This window comes from Mugil cephalus, chromosome 22, assembly GCF_022458985.1.
Source record: "Mugil cephalus isolate CIBA_MC_2020 chromosome 22, CIBA_Mcephalus_1.1, whole genome shotgun sequence".
Taxonomy (NCBI): domain Eukaryota; kingdom Metazoa; phylum Chordata; class Actinopteri; order Mugiliformes; family Mugilidae; genus Mugil; species Mugil cephalus.
The window spans coordinates 8,655,469-8,672,872 of record NC_061791.1 but is presented as its reverse complement, the minus strand read 5'-3'; the positions used below and the strand labels follow the sequence as shown (position 1 = coordinate 8,672,872).

At 43.4% G+C, this 17,404-nt stretch overlaps 2 protein-coding genes across 3 annotated transcripts in view; one reads left to right on the top strand and one right to left on the bottom strand.

Moving 5' to 3' along the window:
- Window positions 1-12,215, top strand: part of cacna1c (calcium channel, voltage-dependent, L type, alpha 1C subunit) — a 186,529-nt gene extending 174,314 nt beyond the window's left edge. The window contains exons 50-54 of the mRNA XM_047575051.1: window positions 22-119; window positions 280-376; window positions 478-586; window positions 1,604-1,766; window positions 2,872-12,215. Of these exons, the coding sequence (XP_047431007.1) occupies window positions 22-119; window positions 280-376; window positions 478-586; window positions 1,604-1,766; window positions 2,872-3,390 (986 nt within the window). The 3' untranslated portion in view covers window positions 3,391-12,215. The remainder of the gene's footprint in view (window positions 1-21; window positions 120-279; window positions 377-477; window positions 587-1,603; window positions 1,767-2,871) is intronic.
- On the bottom strand, window positions 11,386-16,453 carry LOC124999865 (zinc finger protein 436-like). 2 transcript variants are annotated; one of them, XM_047575054.1, is made up of 8 exons: window positions 16,346-16,453; window positions 15,965-16,167; window positions 15,209-15,316; window positions 15,013-15,108; window positions 14,803-14,913; window positions 14,502-14,619; window positions 14,204-14,413; window positions 11,386-14,132 (listed from the first exon to the last, which is right to left on the bottom strand). In XM_047575054.1, the coding sequence occupies exons 1-8, from the start codon at window positions 16,362-16,364 to the stop codon at window positions 13,117-13,119; spliced, it is 1,881 nt and encodes a 626-aa protein (XP_047431010.1). In that variant the 5' UTR covers window positions 16,365-16,453; the 3' UTR covers window positions 11,386-13,116. The 2 variants fall into 2 exon arrangements, with proteins under 2 accessions (XP_047431010.1, XP_047431011.1); XM_047575055.1 differs by having other exon boundaries at window positions 16,124-16,167; window positions 16,346-16,446.
- Window positions 16,454-17,404: the final 951 nt, after the last annotated feature.

Sequence of the window (17,404 nt, the reverse complement as noted above, 5' to 3'; positions counted from 1 at the left end):
TATTTGTGGCGCGGGTGCCAGGGAGGAGGTCGTCCTTCCATCTGGAGTGTCTCCGGAGACAGTCAAGGCCGGACGTCTCCCAGAAGACGGCTGTACCCTTACATCTCGTACATCATCAGGTAGTTGACACCCTTATAATGAAGACTCGAGGTTACACATAAACAAGCTGTAAATATATTTTAACTACAGCGTATGAGTTTGAGGCAGACCTAACCTTCCTCTGCTCTCCTCCTCCCCCTCCTCCTCCTCCTCCTCCTCCTCCTCCTCCTCCTCCTCCAGGCGTTGGCTGTGGCAGGACTGAGTCCTCTGCTCAGAAGAAGCCATTCGCCTACCCTCTTCAGTCGGCTGTGCTCCACGCCTCCAGCCAGTCCCACAGGTGCACACATCTTCTCACGCCGAAAGGGCAAATAAACTATTTGTCAAATACAGCTCTGTAACTGCATTGCTTTTTTTTTTTTCTCCATACTGCTTCTCCAGGCCATTGCAGTGATGCCTCCTACCAGCGAGTTCCCTCTCTGAGGCTAGAGGGCTCCAACTCCCATGAAAAGCTCAATACCAGCTTGCCCTCTGTCAACTGTGGGCCGTGGTAAGGCTTTGAAAGGAGCGGCTACAAATAACAGTCTACATCAGCGGTTTTCAAAGTGTGAGGCGCGCCTCCCCTGGGGGGCGCCAGAGGACTTCAGGGGGGAGGCGCGGCGTGAGAAAAAATAAACCTAGAAAAAAGTGTAAACATCTGGTTACCTAACTACTGTGCATGCGAGGGGCAGAGTGGATTGGTTTTTAGTAGGCTACCCCTCAAGTGAAAGTGAGAGAGAACACAGAGTCTGAGGCGAGCAGAAAACAGAAGAAGTGTGACCCTGATTACTTAAAGTTTGGCTTTTTATTTATTGGCCCTGACGGTGCATGCACAGCTTTATCGAGCTATGCTCAAAATTCGACTTTCTGAATGTGGTCCTTGTCCCAGTTTACATGCAACGTAGAAAATCGAATAACTGAACGTGTCCTCCACCACACTAGGAGGCAATACGTGTCTTTTCAGCGAGTTAATACGGCCCCCTTTCCGGTTGATCTATTACGTTAAATACGACTAGACAGATAATAGTACAGCTTTTTTAATCTCGTACGTAATGTGCGCGCTATTATTGGTGCAGAAAAGAGCGGTTGTGGAGCATGCACATGCGCACATGCGTTGTCTAGTTAAACTCAGATTAAGGCGTATACATGCCAGGGAAAACTGATTTACAATGCATTATCTGTCTTAGTTGCAAAAGGAGAACTCCAATGTTAGTTGAAGTAACGCGTTTATGTGCACTTGTTGTGTGGTTAAAGTCGGATTACGTGCATGTAAACATACTGTTATTTGCAAAGAGGTGCTATTTAACGACAGCATGCGACCATGTAAATTGCACCATCATACTGAAACTAAAGCACCAAAGTTTAAAGACCAAGCGTGCGTGGCATACAAATTATCAACAATAACAGTAACGGCTGCTTTTGAGCTCTCTTAGCAGATGCTCGCTATCCCACACTTTGAAAACCCCTGGTCTGCATGATACTGTTGGCACAGTCATGTTTTTAACTCAACGAATGCTTTGCCCTCTAGGTACAGCGACAGTAATGGGAACAGCCGGGGGACCAGCCCCACACCTAGCATGTCAGCGTCCAGTCAGAGAGCACCGCGGCCGGTGTCGCTGACAGTGCCCTCGCTACTGGGAAAAGACTCCAGCTCGCTATGTCATGGCAGCGCAGGCAGTTTGGTGGAGGCGGTAAGCATTGCATGTGCCTTGCATGTAGGGATGGGCATCGATAAGATTTTATTGATACCGATCCATTATCGATTCTGCTTATTGTTTCCTGCTGTGAATTTTTGGTCTAGAAAAATTAGGTGTTCGTGATTTTGTGTAAACAACAGCAATTTTACTGAGCTTCATAACAAGAGATAAGAGCTTGGGTAAGAAAACAAATAGGAAATTGGTCACTGGATCCTCACTACCACTGCTCTGCTGAGACTTTGATTGTCAAACACATGGCACTTTCGGTGTTTAATGCAGTGCTTCGATGCCAAATGCTTCAGCTTGTTGGTGGTGTTGCTGCCCTTGCTTGAAATTACGGTGCTGCATAAGTTGCATGTTGCACTGTTACAGTCCCTTCTGGTGAGGTGAAGCCACACTTTAGTCCTTTTCAGCCTCTCTGCCATCTTCCTTTTTGTCACGCGGCGTGAGTGACGTGCAGAAGATGGCAGAAGATGTGACCTATCAGTCAGTACTTCACTCATTCAGCGACACAAGAGCTGTCTCAACAGTGCACCGTTTCACACAGAGCGACACACTAGCAAGTCAATCTAAGCTTTCTGTACACAGTAGGCCCCGCCCCCATCGCTGCTGAGCCAATCACGAGGCCGCACATTACACGTTGCCAACCACAGGTTCCCTGCAATTGGATGAGAGCATGTTCAGTCCCCAGGTGAAATCCAGAAGCACTATTATGCAATATTAGCAGAAAAGAAGCTAACAGTGCAACTCGCTGACATCAGCCAACCACTGAGGCCAAAATGTTTCCTTTAACTTTTAATTTCATATTGCGTTTGAAATAACAATAAATAAATAATGATGTTTGAACCTGGGAACCAGGTCCCTACTTAATCTTAATCAGTTTGGAAAAACTTGAAGACCCCTGGATAAGTGGAATCGATAAGCATGAATGTCAATGTTAGCGATGAATTGAACCAGTTGGTTTTTTAAAAGAACCGGTTATGGATGCCCATCCCTACTTGCATGTGTACAGGTTGAAGGAAGATACTCTCTTTAATGTAACCCAGAAAACATTAAACGTCTCTCTTCATTGTCCGCTCTCTTTCCCCCGTTTCTAAAGGTGCTAATATCAGAGGGCTTGGGCCATTTCGCCCAGGACCCGTCCTTCATTGAGGCGACCAAAGCCGAGTTGGCCGACGCTTGCGACATGACCATCGAGGAGATGGAGCACGCCGCCAACAACATTCTCAACGGCAACTCCCCCACGAACGCCACGTCCAGCGCCGCCGCCGCCCCTCAGCACAACCCTAACGGCAACCTCCTCCCCTTCCACACGGCGGCGGCGGCGGCGGCAGCAGCGGCAGCGGCAGCAGTAACGCACAGGGACCGAGCGGTCAGCTCGAGTCCTAGCGAAGGCGGCGGAGAGGCGGGAGGGAGCAGGGGCTCCGTCCACGGGCCGTCCTCTATAGAGGAGCGGCAGGAGCTGCTAGCCAGGGGGAGGGAACGAGAGGAGGAGGAGGAAGAGGCGGGAGGGAGGGAAGAGGGGCACCACAGAAGCTCGGTTGTGATCGGAGGAGCGCGACAGAGGAACAGCGGGCTGTTGGAGGACGAGGATATGGAGTGCGTGACAAGCTTGTAGGAGTCGGCTCGACGGGTTCATCGGCCCAACTGGCCTCTCTGACATCAGACTGACGCTGGTCAGTGCTGGCTAACGGTGTCGCGGCTGGCTCTGTCTGTCCCCAACCTTCACAAACACACACATACACAGACACACACACACACACTGTCGCTCTGGACAGTGGCGGCCAGTGATGCAACCTTAAACACCTGGTTTCTATGAGTTAGTATGTGTGTGAATGTTTGTAGTAAAGTATAAGACACTATATGCTCGTGCGTGTGCGTGTCTGCCTGGGCTATGATTTTCTCTATTTGTATGTACGTGTGTGTGTGTGTGTGTGTGTTCTCCACACGTGTCTGAGTGTGTCTCTAAAGTGCCTCACAGTTTTATCATGTCCTCAACGTGTGAAGAGCAGAATAGTAGAGACAAGCAAAAAAAAAGGAACGAAGGGAAGGCAGACCACAGAGGCGGGAAGCCTCGTCACGGGACGTCCTGCAGACAACATAGTGTGTCTAATGTTTTCATTTTCTATGCCTACTTTGCTGTTGTGTTACTGTTGTTTGTCTGGCCGCCATGACGCCAGGTCGGGGACAGCAGACCAGCTGGTGGAGGGGTCAGTTATGGATTACAATCTGACCGCACCCACTCGAGGTCAAAGGTCAACTCCTCCTTCTCGGTTAACTGATGATGAAGCGCTGTATTGAGTAAAACAGGGGCCAGAAAAACCCCTGTTTAAAATCTCACTTCTCCTCCTCTTCCAAAGCTAAGGAACCTTGGAGCACAGCCCTGCCAGCCTGGGGGTGGGAGTAAGGTGACACACCACCTCCAGAAAACGGGGGGGAAGGATTTGAGGGACTGCTATAGGGGGCCACCGACGGAGAGACACTCTGGCCAGGAGGAGGCTAGCCAGCTCTTTTTTTTTTTCTTTTTTTTTTCCCGCTGGTCAGTAAGACGTCAGCGAGAGACGAACTCACCACGTCTGCCACCTTGATCTGGCTTCGCCTCCTTTTCCTCATTTGGCCACACCCACTTGCTGCCCCCAAAACAGGAAATGGGAGGAGCATTTGGTGGCTAACCAGACACAGCGAGCTCCCTTTTTCTGCCTCATACCTCGCCTCTCCTCACTCCTTCCTCTATCCTTCCTCCCTCCTCTTTGGTTATTTTACCATCTGGCTCCCTCCGTCACTTTGTTGTTTTTTTTCTTATTTTTTCCTTCTTTTTTTTTGGCTTTTCCAGCCCTCGGGGAGGTGTGTTTTTTGTCGAACGGGGCCACGGAGATGGCGGGGCGGAGGCCAGAACCAGAACGGGAGTGACCGATTGAACAGAAAACAGACTCTGGGCATGGATCCGACGCAGGGTCTGCCGTCAATCAGCCTCACTTCCTTCTCCGAGGCCCTCCTCTTCCTCTCAGCGTGGGATCCTATTGGATTTGCTGCCACACACTCTTTCTACAGACCACGCCCACTATGTATTTAACAGTTCAATATTGTGCAAAACTGGCTAGCCATGACTATTTTTGTTTTCTATTCATGCTGTTATTGGTTTAATTTATCCTTGATTCGTTTGCACAATCGGGGTGCTGGTCTTATAAATGTATTTTTTGCTCAGTTTATTTTAGGAGAACTTTAAGAGGTTTTAAGTATTGAAGCAGGGCGTAGTGTTTGCGTACGAGTGCGTAACTAAATTTGTGCGTGCGGATGAGCGTTTTAGTACAGGACGTGTGTGTGTGTGTGGGTGCGTGCGTGTGGGTTTGTATGTGAGATAGCGTGTGTAACTAAAAGGGGGGTCTTTCTCTCTATCAGTATGCACCTTTTACAGATTGTATCTATTTATTTATTTATTTTTCCCAGAAGAGAAAAAAATGTGCGAGCGAATGTGCGTGTGCGTCCGAGTGGTTACTTACGTATTCTAAAAAGCTGATTCTAAGCCTAGACAGTAAATTAAGGTAGCATTACAAGTATGGTGTTTGTGTGTATGTGTGTGTGTGTGTGTGTGTGTGTGTGTATGAGTGTGACAATGGGCCTCCTTAACACAGGGTTACCATGGACAGGCATGCTTCCAAAGCTTTGCGATTTCTTTAGCACGGTTTTTACTTTTTAGCCAAGCTGCAGAGTCGGAAGTCGCTCTGCATTTGAAGAATTAGTCATCTTACTTTGCTTTATTTCCCTGTTTAGAGGTAGTCAGGTGTGCAGCGAGGTCAGAGAGAAGGTCAGAGTTTCGGAGTTGCAGCTCGGCCGTGAGGTAAGGAGCCTTTCTTTGGCGGTTGCTGCTTCTCTGATTTTCGAGGTGGAGTGGAATTCGTGAACCCTGACGATCGCTCGGCTGCGACACACACGTCACATCATGTCATCGTTTAGTACTCCAAATGAACTCTTATTAGGGCTGGTGTACAGATGCTGCAAGACTTCTGAATCACATCTCTTTGTCTGAGGCTCATATCACAAGCCTATTGAACTAATTTCCTGCCTGTGATATCATTTCTAATTGGATATAAAAAAACCGTCCGCTCTGAGGGGAAGTTGCGTCCTGGACGATATATCTAGTAGGCTTTTCTTTTGTGTCTCGGAAAGTAGTTTAGTTCCTTGATTATAGTTTCACTTGAGATAAGGTTCGGCCATAACCAGGTATGGTAATCAAGCCTCAGTACATCACATAGGGCACAGGTCTCACTTTGATACTGTAACTTCTCCAGAAAAAACAAAAAAAAAAACAAAAAAAAACATTCCTGACAACTTTATCACTGTTACCAGTCGCTACTTTTATTATTATTATTATTATTATTATTAGTAGTATGTCGCCAGCTTTATAGTACTTAAAGCAATTAAACTCTCCAAAATGTTACAACTACCACTATAAACATCGTTCTGAATTTGGATATATTCTATAAATTATGTCTAAAAATCTGTTGAGCGCCCCGCGCGTGGACACTCTCGCATTTCTTTGGTTCACTGTTAAAGACTTACTGTTAACTCCTTCATGTTTTAGCAGAGCAGGTTTGTGGCAGGGAAGGGTACGCATGAACACACTGCCATACACTGCATCCTGTGCCAGTAACAGACTCCTGTCATTATTATGCAATCTTAAATGTGAATGTTGAATTATGTTTCCAGTGGCGTCGTCGTCGTCTCGTGGTTAGGTTCATACTGCAAACTCCCTAGACGCATCTTTCCGGGATCCATTTATACATGATTATGATTCAGTTATATTCTAACACTGAACTAGATCTATTCTTTATCAAATAACATGAACTGAGAGGGCAGGTTGTGGCTAGCGGTGGCATCAGTTTCACTATAAGAAGTTTTTTAGTCAAAGGTCTAAACGTTAAGGTCTAAAGATTTGGATATATTCAAGGGTGCTAATATTTGGGCTAAACTTCAAATGATCTGTATTTAAAAGGCAGTATGGAGTTTCTATTGGTTATTTAGGCTGATTTCCGTGATCCACACAAAAAATGCTAAATGACAAACGCAACGAGCAGGCGCCTCAGTTGTAGTTTTTTTTATCCATATCTAAGCTGCTACAGTGGAGCCAGTCAGCACGTCTGCTGGCTACCAACCGTTTTATCTGCCAGTATACCAACCGCCATGAATGTTAGTCTCTCAAAGCAGATTAGAAGCCGTGTAATGCAAAACAGCAGTTACCTGGAGCGCTGGGCCAAATTAAAATGAAGGTATTAAAAAATCCAATTTACGCATAACAGATGTTTTCCATTTTAATCTTCCGTGGACTATACATAAACTACAAGTCAAATCCTATACTTTTATAAAAAAAAAAACATACCAATCCAATCCAGAAATCTTATAAGGTGAGAGATTCTAAGATATGTGGTGCCCCCGTGTGGATTGGAGCAGCATTGCAGTCCTTTTTTTTTTGTCTGTTTTTATATTTCTGTTATATATATATAGGTAAGCATGGACTATGGGGTGTTGTGTTGCAGTATAAAGGTATGAGTGGGTGTATTCCTGCAACCCACAAGATATGCAAAAACAATGCAATAACTATGACTGTATACAAGGTTCCCGAAGTAAATATAAAAACTTGTGAAAGTGGAAAAAAAAGCTAAAATATATCAGTATCATGAAGATGTATTATTTTCTGTTTGTTGGATTTTTAAGTAAACTCAGCGGTTTCCATGCCAGAAAAACCTAACATACTTGAAAATCAGGTACATTGCAGTGCAGTATAGTACAGATGTATTTATTTATCTTTCTCGTGCCGGGGCGTCGGTCGAACGTATTGCAGCGGTGGCTTTAAAGTGCAGGAGGTGAAAACCCAGCTGACTTCATCTCCCCGATTCAATACCTTTTGACCACATCCTGTCTGCTTGTTTATTTCCGGTTACGGTTCTATAAATGGATTGAGGTCCGTGGGTGTACCATCAGTATTGCATGAGGTTCACACGTTGACATTTTGAGCGTTCCCGGTTTTTGCCGTCGTTTTGTTTCCGATCAGGTTGAGTATCATATGACCAGAGTAGCTTTTTTTCTATTTAGTGTACATACAGTGATTAAAGTCGGTTATTTCTTCTCTAGATTTCGAAAGGACGGCGGCGGGATGGCATTTTGCATATCTTGTGTCTTTACGGGCTCTTTAGTTTATTTTCAGGTTCTTAACCCAGAGAAGGAAGGAGGTGTGAACGTGAAACTTGACGCTGTGTTTATTCCAGAGTTCAGACTAAAATAAGAAGTGTTGCCATAGTCTCTTGTCAGTTTGTCTCTGATTGATGACGTGTAGATGGACCAGTGAGAATAATTCCCATGAGAAGGACCAACTTACCCTTAATTACTAGACACATGCAGGGGGTACACAACACACACACACTATAACTTATCGTTGTATTCAAGCGTTACCTAAAGCTGATTCCATGCTGATTATGAGAAGGTAGAGATCCTCCAGGTAACCTTTATCTTGGGTGAACTAAGTTTACTAGTCACATTATCCAGATTGTAGTGTACTGTGTGTGTGTAGCTGTGATCTCTGCCTCTGTATACTGTTATCTGGCTCGTGAGCTGCAGATGCGTACGCTACCTCCCCGGATCTCTCCGCACACGGCCCTCTGCCACAAAGCCTGCAGTTTAAATTAATCCCTCCAAGTGAAAGCAGAGACCGAGAGAGTAAAGACAATCCAGTGTTGTAAGGATGTAGATCTTTTTTGGGGGGGAGGTGGGAGCGAGGGAGTGGGTGGTGATTGTAGACTTTTATTTCCTCATGTTTGGATTTCAGGGTGCTCTAAGTTCCGACACGGTGAATTATGTATCCAAGTGAAGTTTTATGTGCATGGGAGATATAAAGTACTGGTCCTTACGTGAACGATGATATCCTTTGTCTCACCACTAGCCAACGATTGTATATTTTTATATACCATATATAGCTAAGATATATATGAATATATAATATTTAACCACCAAAATGTTAGAGTACGGAGCGGGCAGGACACATGTTTGGGAATGTAGTTAGTGAAATATTGGAAATGTGTTGTATAAGCCTACTGACAGAGGGTCAGTATGAATTTATTGAATTAAAAGTCCCACTTTATTCACTGTATTATTAACCAAAAGGAACCAGCAGGGAAGTTGTAATTACTAAAGAAAAGGTCGGATGAAATATACTCCAGTGGGTCTCATAGCGAGCTTGAGGGGTTTTCCACATTGTTGAGCTTTTCAGTCGACGCAGATAATGAAGATCCTTTTTTAAGTTTCACTACAGCCAAAATCTATTAATCAACTCATGCCGTGACTCCGTGAAATAAGAAGGTCTTTGTTCGAAGGATGCAGGGAACTTTCCAGACAGACAGGTCCTAAATCTCTTGTCTTTGCTCGTGTTTGTTCCGTGTTTTGTAAAAGAGGTCTGAAACATGTCAATCTACCAGCAACCTGCCAGTGCAGGCCGGCGACTGGTCATACTCCTACTGTAGCACTGAGGGACGCGTCTCTCTAAAACTAGTCCTGCATCAGCAAAACACACACACACACACATATATAAATATACATACACTGCAACTAGCAACTAAAGACAGAACCAAAAAAATCCACATACCGAGGATTTCTCTAAGTTTTGAGCCATTAAAATCGTGTAGCTTCTACTTTTTTTTTTCTTCTTCCAAGAAAAGTATTTGGAGGACTTGAACTAAATGTGTGTGGAAAAGTGAATTCATCTGCATTGTTTGCAGAGTTAAGAAGTAGTAGTTAAGCATCCGGCCGGCTGCCAATGTGTTTTTCCTCTTTATGCAGAAACAGGTTGGATTTAGTCTGGAAATAAATTGTTATCACAGTGTCTTGTGGTAAATCTGACCCAACCTTGTCATATTCTGCGTTATATCTCGACGCTGACGAGCCACAAAGCGCTCCGAAATAAAAACGTACTCTAACAAAAACACACAAAGAGAGGGAAGGAGCAGAAGCTCGCTCAGATCTCACCACGCGACAAAACGCGCTTTATTTTCTCGTGAAGTGTCTCCCGCTCATCGCTCGATCGTGACAAAGACTATTTTAAGATGACTATTTTGAATATAGATTGTTTTATTTTCTAGGGTAAAATTAGCGGAGCCTGTTGCCGTGTAATTGAATCTGATTAAAACATCGGTCCTTCTTTTCTGGAGAAACCAGAGGGTTGTCTCTCGTTTTATTCCGTTGTTGTACAGATGTTCTTTTGAAGCCGATGCTGCTGAAAGAAGACAGAAAGTTAAAGAGGGATTATATTATTAAATACAAGTTTATATCACATGCATCTTCTATTTTATATATTAAATAATAGAAACATTATATCTAACTTATAAGATATTTGAATGGGAGTTTGGAGCAGGATGCTGCGGTTTGTAGGACGATTAAAAGAACCATTTGTTTTAAACCAACTCTACATATGCTGGCTTTTTCTATAGTACGACAAATATTTTACCCATTTTGCCATCAAGTAGAGGCTCCCATTAGGTTTAGAAATAACCACTGGTAAGTTTCCTTTGTGTGTAAATTTGTCTGTTTGTTGCTTGTGCAAAGGTGTGACTTCACGGAGAAACATCAGGATTACAATTCCGATCACAGCGGTGCATTCATTTAAAAAGGAAATTTCACTCTGGATGGATTATCTGTGATTGACGGTACAGGAAGTAGACTGGGAGGACGTTTCTAGTGAGTAAACGCAGAATATTCGCAGCAAAATTGGACGAAATGACGGCTATGAAGTTTATTTAATCCAGAATAGTTACAGAAACCATCTTTTATGAGATGGAAAAGCAAATTAATTGGGAAATTTATTCCAGTGTCTCGAAATAATTTGGGAAAAAAACACCCGCGGGAGCACATAGTAACACTCAAACAGAAGACGTTTTTTCCTCACAGGACCCTCAACCTGCTGCATGTTCGCCAGTTTGATTTGTTCCAGAGGTTAGAGGAAGTTAAAAACAACCCGTTTTTTTCCCCCTGGGGGAGCTAATGAGCCCCCAAACTGAACCCAATAGATGAGATTTGCTTGCCCTGTAGTCCTAGAAATAACATAGAGTAGTTCCTCATTGTGTAGCAGCACCTTCAGCAGCACCTTTTATGTGAATACTTAGGACGACTGTTTTGACCTCGAAGGCCTCGCGTGGTTTATCCCTCATTCTTTTCTCATGCGTACGCTTATTTGAATTTCGTAGAAATCCCTGTCTGAGCATAAAGAATGCCACGAGGAGAGTTTCCTGTTTGGAACGGTGACGTTCTTTGGCTCGAGAGGTGTGACGTCAGCTTTACGGCGTCACTCAACCGTGGATGTCTCTGCCCGCGTTTGTTTGTTCAACATCGCACCACGAATGCTAAAAAAAAGCCCTCCCTTTGAATGTAGGACGTCGCGATGCTCTTCCTTAATTTGGTTAACATTTGGACAGATGTTTAATGGGAGGCGATGTGTATGCTCTGACCACGGGGGACTTTAAAAGGTGTGCTTTTTACTCTTTGTCGACACATTCGACCTCTGCCGGCGTCGATTCAGCTTGGCTTGTAAGTTAACTCTTTGGGCCTTCGACAGGACTGAGCTGTTTGTATGTTTTCTTTTCTTTTTATTTTTTTGTTCTTTTCCGTCAGAGCGAAGTCGATTATCGATTCATTTCTGGAGAGAGGTGTTGTTCACCGAGACCAATTTGTTGTTAATATTAGTAGTGACGCTACTGTTAAATGTAGTATTTAATAACAGCACTATTTATGGTCAGAAAAAAAAAATGAACTAGAGTATGTTCTTGTGCTTGCGGTAGCTGTGGAGGCAGGTGGCCGTTTTGTAACTGAGTTCTTTAACATAAGCCACTCCCCCCTCGCGAACATGCGAGGGATTTCATTGGTTCTGAGGTTGCTAAGTGACACTGGCCCAACATCATTTGTCTCCTCGGTGACGACTGCACGGTCTCACAGTTGACTCACCCCTTTTCTTCTTCTTCTTCTTCTTCTTCTTCTGCTTCTCTTTTTTTCGAAAGAAGAGTTCTTTGATTTTGTTTTCATTTTTTCTTTTTTTGTTCACTCATTTCATTTTAGATTTTAGGAAGGGAAAGAATACAAATGAAATAAATCAGAATATTAATTCAATCACTTTTTCTACTCCTATTTTCAATAAAAAGTGAAATGAAAAACCCAACAAAAAGTTGATTTGTAAATAAGTAATGTACAGTTTGTATCTGTAACTTGTCAGTCTGTCATTGGTGACAGAGTCTGTCTTGCTTATAACGCACGCTACCAGTAAATAAAAAAAGGAAAAAGTATATTTAGACTGTATGGTCCCTTGAAAGCAAGTTTTAAATTAATATCTGATGTATATTCCTGTAACATTGCATTTTTATCTGAGGAATGATGTTATTAAAAAATTGCAAATAAATTGCATTTCCTACAGCTGGGGTTTTTCAAGTTACTACAACATGCACCAGAGTTCACCTTCACGGGAAGTCTTACAAAATAAAAGCTCACGTTTCAATGGATTTAGTTTTAAATCTGCCACGAACACAAAGTAAAGACTCTGTGGACTTTAACTGCTTCTTATTTAGTCTTAAAGTTCAGACTTTTAGTTTGAACTTATGGATCCTCCATAGATCCTCCTCAGGCTTGATGGCAACACTGCATCATTTCAATCAGCCTAAATATACTTTTATTTTTATACATTTAAGTCCTGATGCACTAATTTACTCCTTTGGTACTCAGCATTTTATGTTTAAAGATGTGTAACCCTCATTAGATGTAATTGTGTTGCTGCTCTGTGGTTTAAGAACAAACAGCAGAGTCTTCTAGTTCTGGATGTTGTGCATTAAATAAATATTTTGCGACATAGGAAATGTCATTAAGGTGGATGGCGCGGTGTTAAATCAGGTGTAATCAATAACTTGTGACTGATGTGAAAAAGATCTATAAACAGATTTCTCTTCAGCTGCTTTCAAACAACACGCAAAATCACCTCTTATTGTTCCTTAAGCTTTTTCTTTCCAGCTTTAAAGATCGTCAACACCTGCACGCGACTGGATCACAGGACGAAGATTCTTCACGTGCAGAAGTACCGGAAGCAGGGATGGAATAACTGAGAAACTGGAAGCTTTCAATATTCAAATGTAATCCTCATGAAACACTGCTGATACATTAAGTCATTGTTTTTAAGTGCAAAATATGAAGAAACTGCAAATGAATTCAATTAATACTAGTGATTGTAAACAGCCAATATAAAGTAAAAAAAAAGTAAAAGTACTGCTCATGACTACACTCAACCAACTCAGCTCATCTTCTGTCCACAATAAAAAGCTAAACGTTACGTGTTGGGTTTGTGAACTGCCATGTGTCTTTTCAGGTTCCCCTGCTGGGAGAATTCTCTCTCGCAGTTCGGACACTTAAACGGTTTCACCCCGTTGTGACTGAGCGTGTGCCTCTTCAGGCAGTTGAGCGTCAGGAAGCGCTTGGGGCACTGCGAGCACAGGTAGGGCCGCTCCCCCGTGTGGGAGCGGGTGTGGACGTTGAGGTGGCTCTTGCAGGAGAAGCCCTTCCCGCAGCGGGTGCAGGTGTACGGCGTCTCGCCGGTGTGCGAGCGATTGTGCAGCAGCAGCTCTCCCGAGGACAGGAACGACTTCCCGCAGACGGTGCACAGGTAGTTCTTCTCCCCCCTGTGCATCTGCATGTGCCTCACGAAGCCCGACTTGCTGAAGTTTTTCCCGCAGACGCCGCAAAAGTCGCTGGGGCCGGCGTGCAGCCGCTCGTGCTGCTTGAGCGAGTACCTGCAGAGGAATCCCTTGTCGCACTGCATGCAGGTGAATATCCGTCCTCTCCTGTGCAGCCTCTGGTGCTGATAATACCCCGACGCGCTGGTGAAGCCCTTCTCGCACTGGCTGCAGTGGTACCTGAAGCCGTGGAGCCTCGCGTGCGTCTTCAGCTGGTTCGGGTGCTCAAAGACCTTTTCACACGTCAGGCATTTGGTTTCTTCTTCTGTGAAATTTTTGCTCACAGCTCGCGCGCTCAGAAACCGCTTATCTTCTCCCGTGGGCTCCGTCTGTGCTCTGTGTTGTTCTTTGTTTTCCGAGTTCTCCTTCTTCTGCTTGGATTCGCGTTTCTTGCCAACGCTGTCCTTTTGACTGCGTATCCTCTTTTTCTCTTGGTTGCATTCCTCTTTCTTCTTTTCAACGATCAAGGCTCCACTTTTCTGATGAGCCTTTCTTCTTGCTTTCTTTTTCTTTACGGGCGCCGTCGTGCGATGCTCGGTCTGGATGTGCTCATGCACTTTCTTCTTTGTGCGTTGTGTGAATGGACGCTGAGGGCAGATGAATAATCGCGGACCTGAAAACAGCAGAAGGTTAGTTAGAAAAAGTCGAGTGATTTGAGATTAATTCTGCTCTGCTGCAACTGACCCGGTTGCTTTTTTGACAGCTCGTCGTTTTCACAGACATCTGAGTTTTGACTCTGATCTTCTTCTAAATCCCCCAAGGCCAGTGCGCCTTCCTCGCCGTCATAATCGCCGTCCTCGCTACACGGCGCATGGATTCTCTCCGCTCCAGTCTGAGAAGGGAGAGGGAGAGCCAGCGTGGATAAGACTACATCCTCCTCACTGCTTGGCCAAGCTGTGAAAGAGAAAGACCTCTAACATTTTTACTCATCTGAATCACTCATTGATAAAAAATAAAATGTTGAAGTGATCTCTGTTCTCACCTGAGCTGAGAGTTCCCAGCTGTTTGTGATGAAGCAGAAGAGTCTTCAAGGGAAACGATTCAGACAGATGTCGTCCAAAGTCTTCTGACGCAGACGTTTCAACGAGCCAATCTGTTGTCTGAGACGGAGAGAAAACAAATTTCACACCAAAAAAGCAAAACAATAATCACTTATTTCCATTCAGCTCAAGAAATTTGATTTGCCATTCAATGGTTAACAGCAACAGTAACAGTCCCCCTGTGTATAAGTGTTTGTTCTTGATTCACGGTTTAGACAGCAGATGTGTGACGTGCTGCAGTACCTGCTGCAGGTCCGGTACGGGCAGCAGCTGGTCCAGTCTGGACAGGAACACAGAGACAAGCTGCTGGATGCTTTGGTTGTAGGCACAGCCGTAGTGTACGGGAAAAACCTCCTGCACACAGTTGATGTTTCAACTATCAGCACTTAACTGCTTCTTTACCACAGCTCTTGGACTCTTTCTGCCTGCCCTGACATTTTCAAAGTCACTCACTTGAAAAAAGGACTCCTTTTCAACAGGAATATTCAAAATGTTCTGAACCAGCTGGGCAAAGTTTCTGTAAGAGGTCTTCAGTATATCAGCGCTGGCCTGTCAAAACACAATAAAGGGCGTTTGAGATTTAGATGTGTCTAATGCTGTCTCTGCTCACGGCTTTTGTCCGAATAAAAAAAATTAAAAAATACACCACCTGATCACTGGAGCTCAGCTCAGAGCTGCAGGAGTGGATTTTATCCAGGTGGCTCTGGATGGCCTGCAGGTTGGAGACGCCATCACCACGACACAGCTCCAGAACCAGCTGCAGGTAAGGCCACAGAACCAGGCACAGGACAGGGAAAATACACTGATTTAAAAACTGATAACAAGACACAAACACTGCAAATAATACAACTGCAATTAAATGAAGGAGATGCAAAATAAAAACCGAAGAGGATAGAAATGTGTGACACCGTGGGAAACAGCAGTTAACAAAAATAACAAAAAAATAAAACAGCATTTACTCGGCTGGTTCTCAAGAGATTTTCATGATATCGTAAAAGCTTCTAGTCTTAAGTCAGATTCAGGTTTAGGGAGTCTTTTATGCTGGCTTGAAAGGTGCAGATGAAGCTTTATACTTACTTACCCTTCAATTAAATTATTGGAATAACATTATTCAGAATTATTCAAAAATAGACCCTGACCCTATGACAAACAGTGGCTCTTGCTGTACAATTAATTCCAACAACAGTAAAAATGTTTTTTAAGTGTAAAATATCTTATGAAATACTACTTTAGCTAACCACACAAGGGAACAAAGGGAATGTTTAAGTCTATATCTTGTCTTTATGCACAAGCAAGTAAATAGAAGAATATAAGAAGATGGAAAGAAATTTGCTTCCAAATTAACTACAACTCCGTCAAAACATTCGTATCTAACGATCTCGACAAAGACAGAGTCACTCCTCACTCTCGCTCGGAGGCCCAGGAGGAGCTGAGCTTTCTGTCTGGGACTCAGAAGCTCCGGGACCATCTCTGTGACCAAACTGATGAAGTCCAGCAGCTTGTCATACTGCATCACACTGTGCTGCTGCACCACTTGCCACACGAAGGCAGACATGAGCCTCACCGGAGGGACGAGGAGATGCAAGGAGGCTGGAGGAAGAGGGGAGCCTGCACACGACGCAAGAAACAAAAGAACCAGTGTTTCGGTGTCAATTCAAGCAGCACATTTTGTCAACAAACAACTTAGCAACTAGCTAACGTTAGCTTAGTAGCTGTTTTAATAACAGTATGATTTGAGGAAAATACCGATACTAGCTGAAAAAAAACTATAAATAACCACGCAAACCTTTTGTCTTCCACTCCATTTTTGGAGATTATTCTCTAAATTATTAACTAAATATCCCCTCTTGCGTTCATCTTACAGAGTCGGAAAACAACTTCCGGATAAAGCGGATGTTGACAAAACTGTCATTCCGTGTGCATTTGCCTTCAAAATAAAAGCTGGAACTTTCACTTCAAAAATAAATCAAAGCAAAAATAAAGGATCTGGACCTGTTTGCGTTTTCTTGAAGACTCGTCCTAATTCTTCGAGTATAATTCACTGATGAGGAGTTTCCTACGTGGAACCTCTGTTGGTGGTTCCACATAGGATGACTGAGAATCCACACAGATATTTATTTACAATTCAAAGCGCATATGGCAAGATTATACATAATATAATAATGATATCATTATAAATATAATACATATAAATATTTGAGAAGACATAGACTTAGGGTTAGCGTTGGTTAGGATCAAATCACATATATATATAACAAAAGACTTTAGCATCATGCTAACTTTAGATACCAAATAACTAGTGAATTCATTCGAATCTGAGCCTTGTGGCTTGAAAATACCTTGAAATCCTATAGCGAGTGGAGAAAGTTTTCCTTACTGAAGTAAAACTACTAATACCACATGGCAAAAACACTGTACTATGAGTAAAAGTTCTGCAATTAAACGTACAAACAAATCAAATCAAAAAAAAGGTTAAAAACATATTCAAGTATAATTACACAATGACCTCACAGAACTATCAGATAACATTTTAATAAGCAGTTGATTTAAAATAACATTACTGTACCTATGTTTTCGGCTATGATTTTATTTTTAAGTATATGCATGGAAACACATTTTTATTCCTATTCAAACATTTACATCCTGACAGAATTTAAAGTTAATTTATCTGACTTAATGTATATCTGTTAACTTTTATTAATCACAGGAAGACACTCAAGTCTTTCGCCTTCATAAAGACAAACCGGTCAGTCACTGAACCTTCGGTAAATTCAGATGCCCCTGCTGCGGGTTGGGACACATGATCACCTGCGATAAACGTGAAAGCAAAAAATGGCAACACCCA

What these genes read in the sequence shown, in the direction of transcription:
- LOC124999865 (XM_047575054.1), bottom strand. An exon ending in CCGTACCGGACCTGCAGCAG is followed by an intron (nt 14,620 to 14,802) that starts GTACTGCAGCAC and finishes TCTCCGTCTCAG; the next exon opens with ACAACAGATTGGCTCGTTGA. An exon ending in GCTGGGAACTCTCAGCTCAG is followed by an intron (nt 14,414 to 14,501) that starts GTGAGAACAGAG and finishes TCTCTTTCACAG; the next exon opens with CTTGGCCAAGCAGTGAGGAG.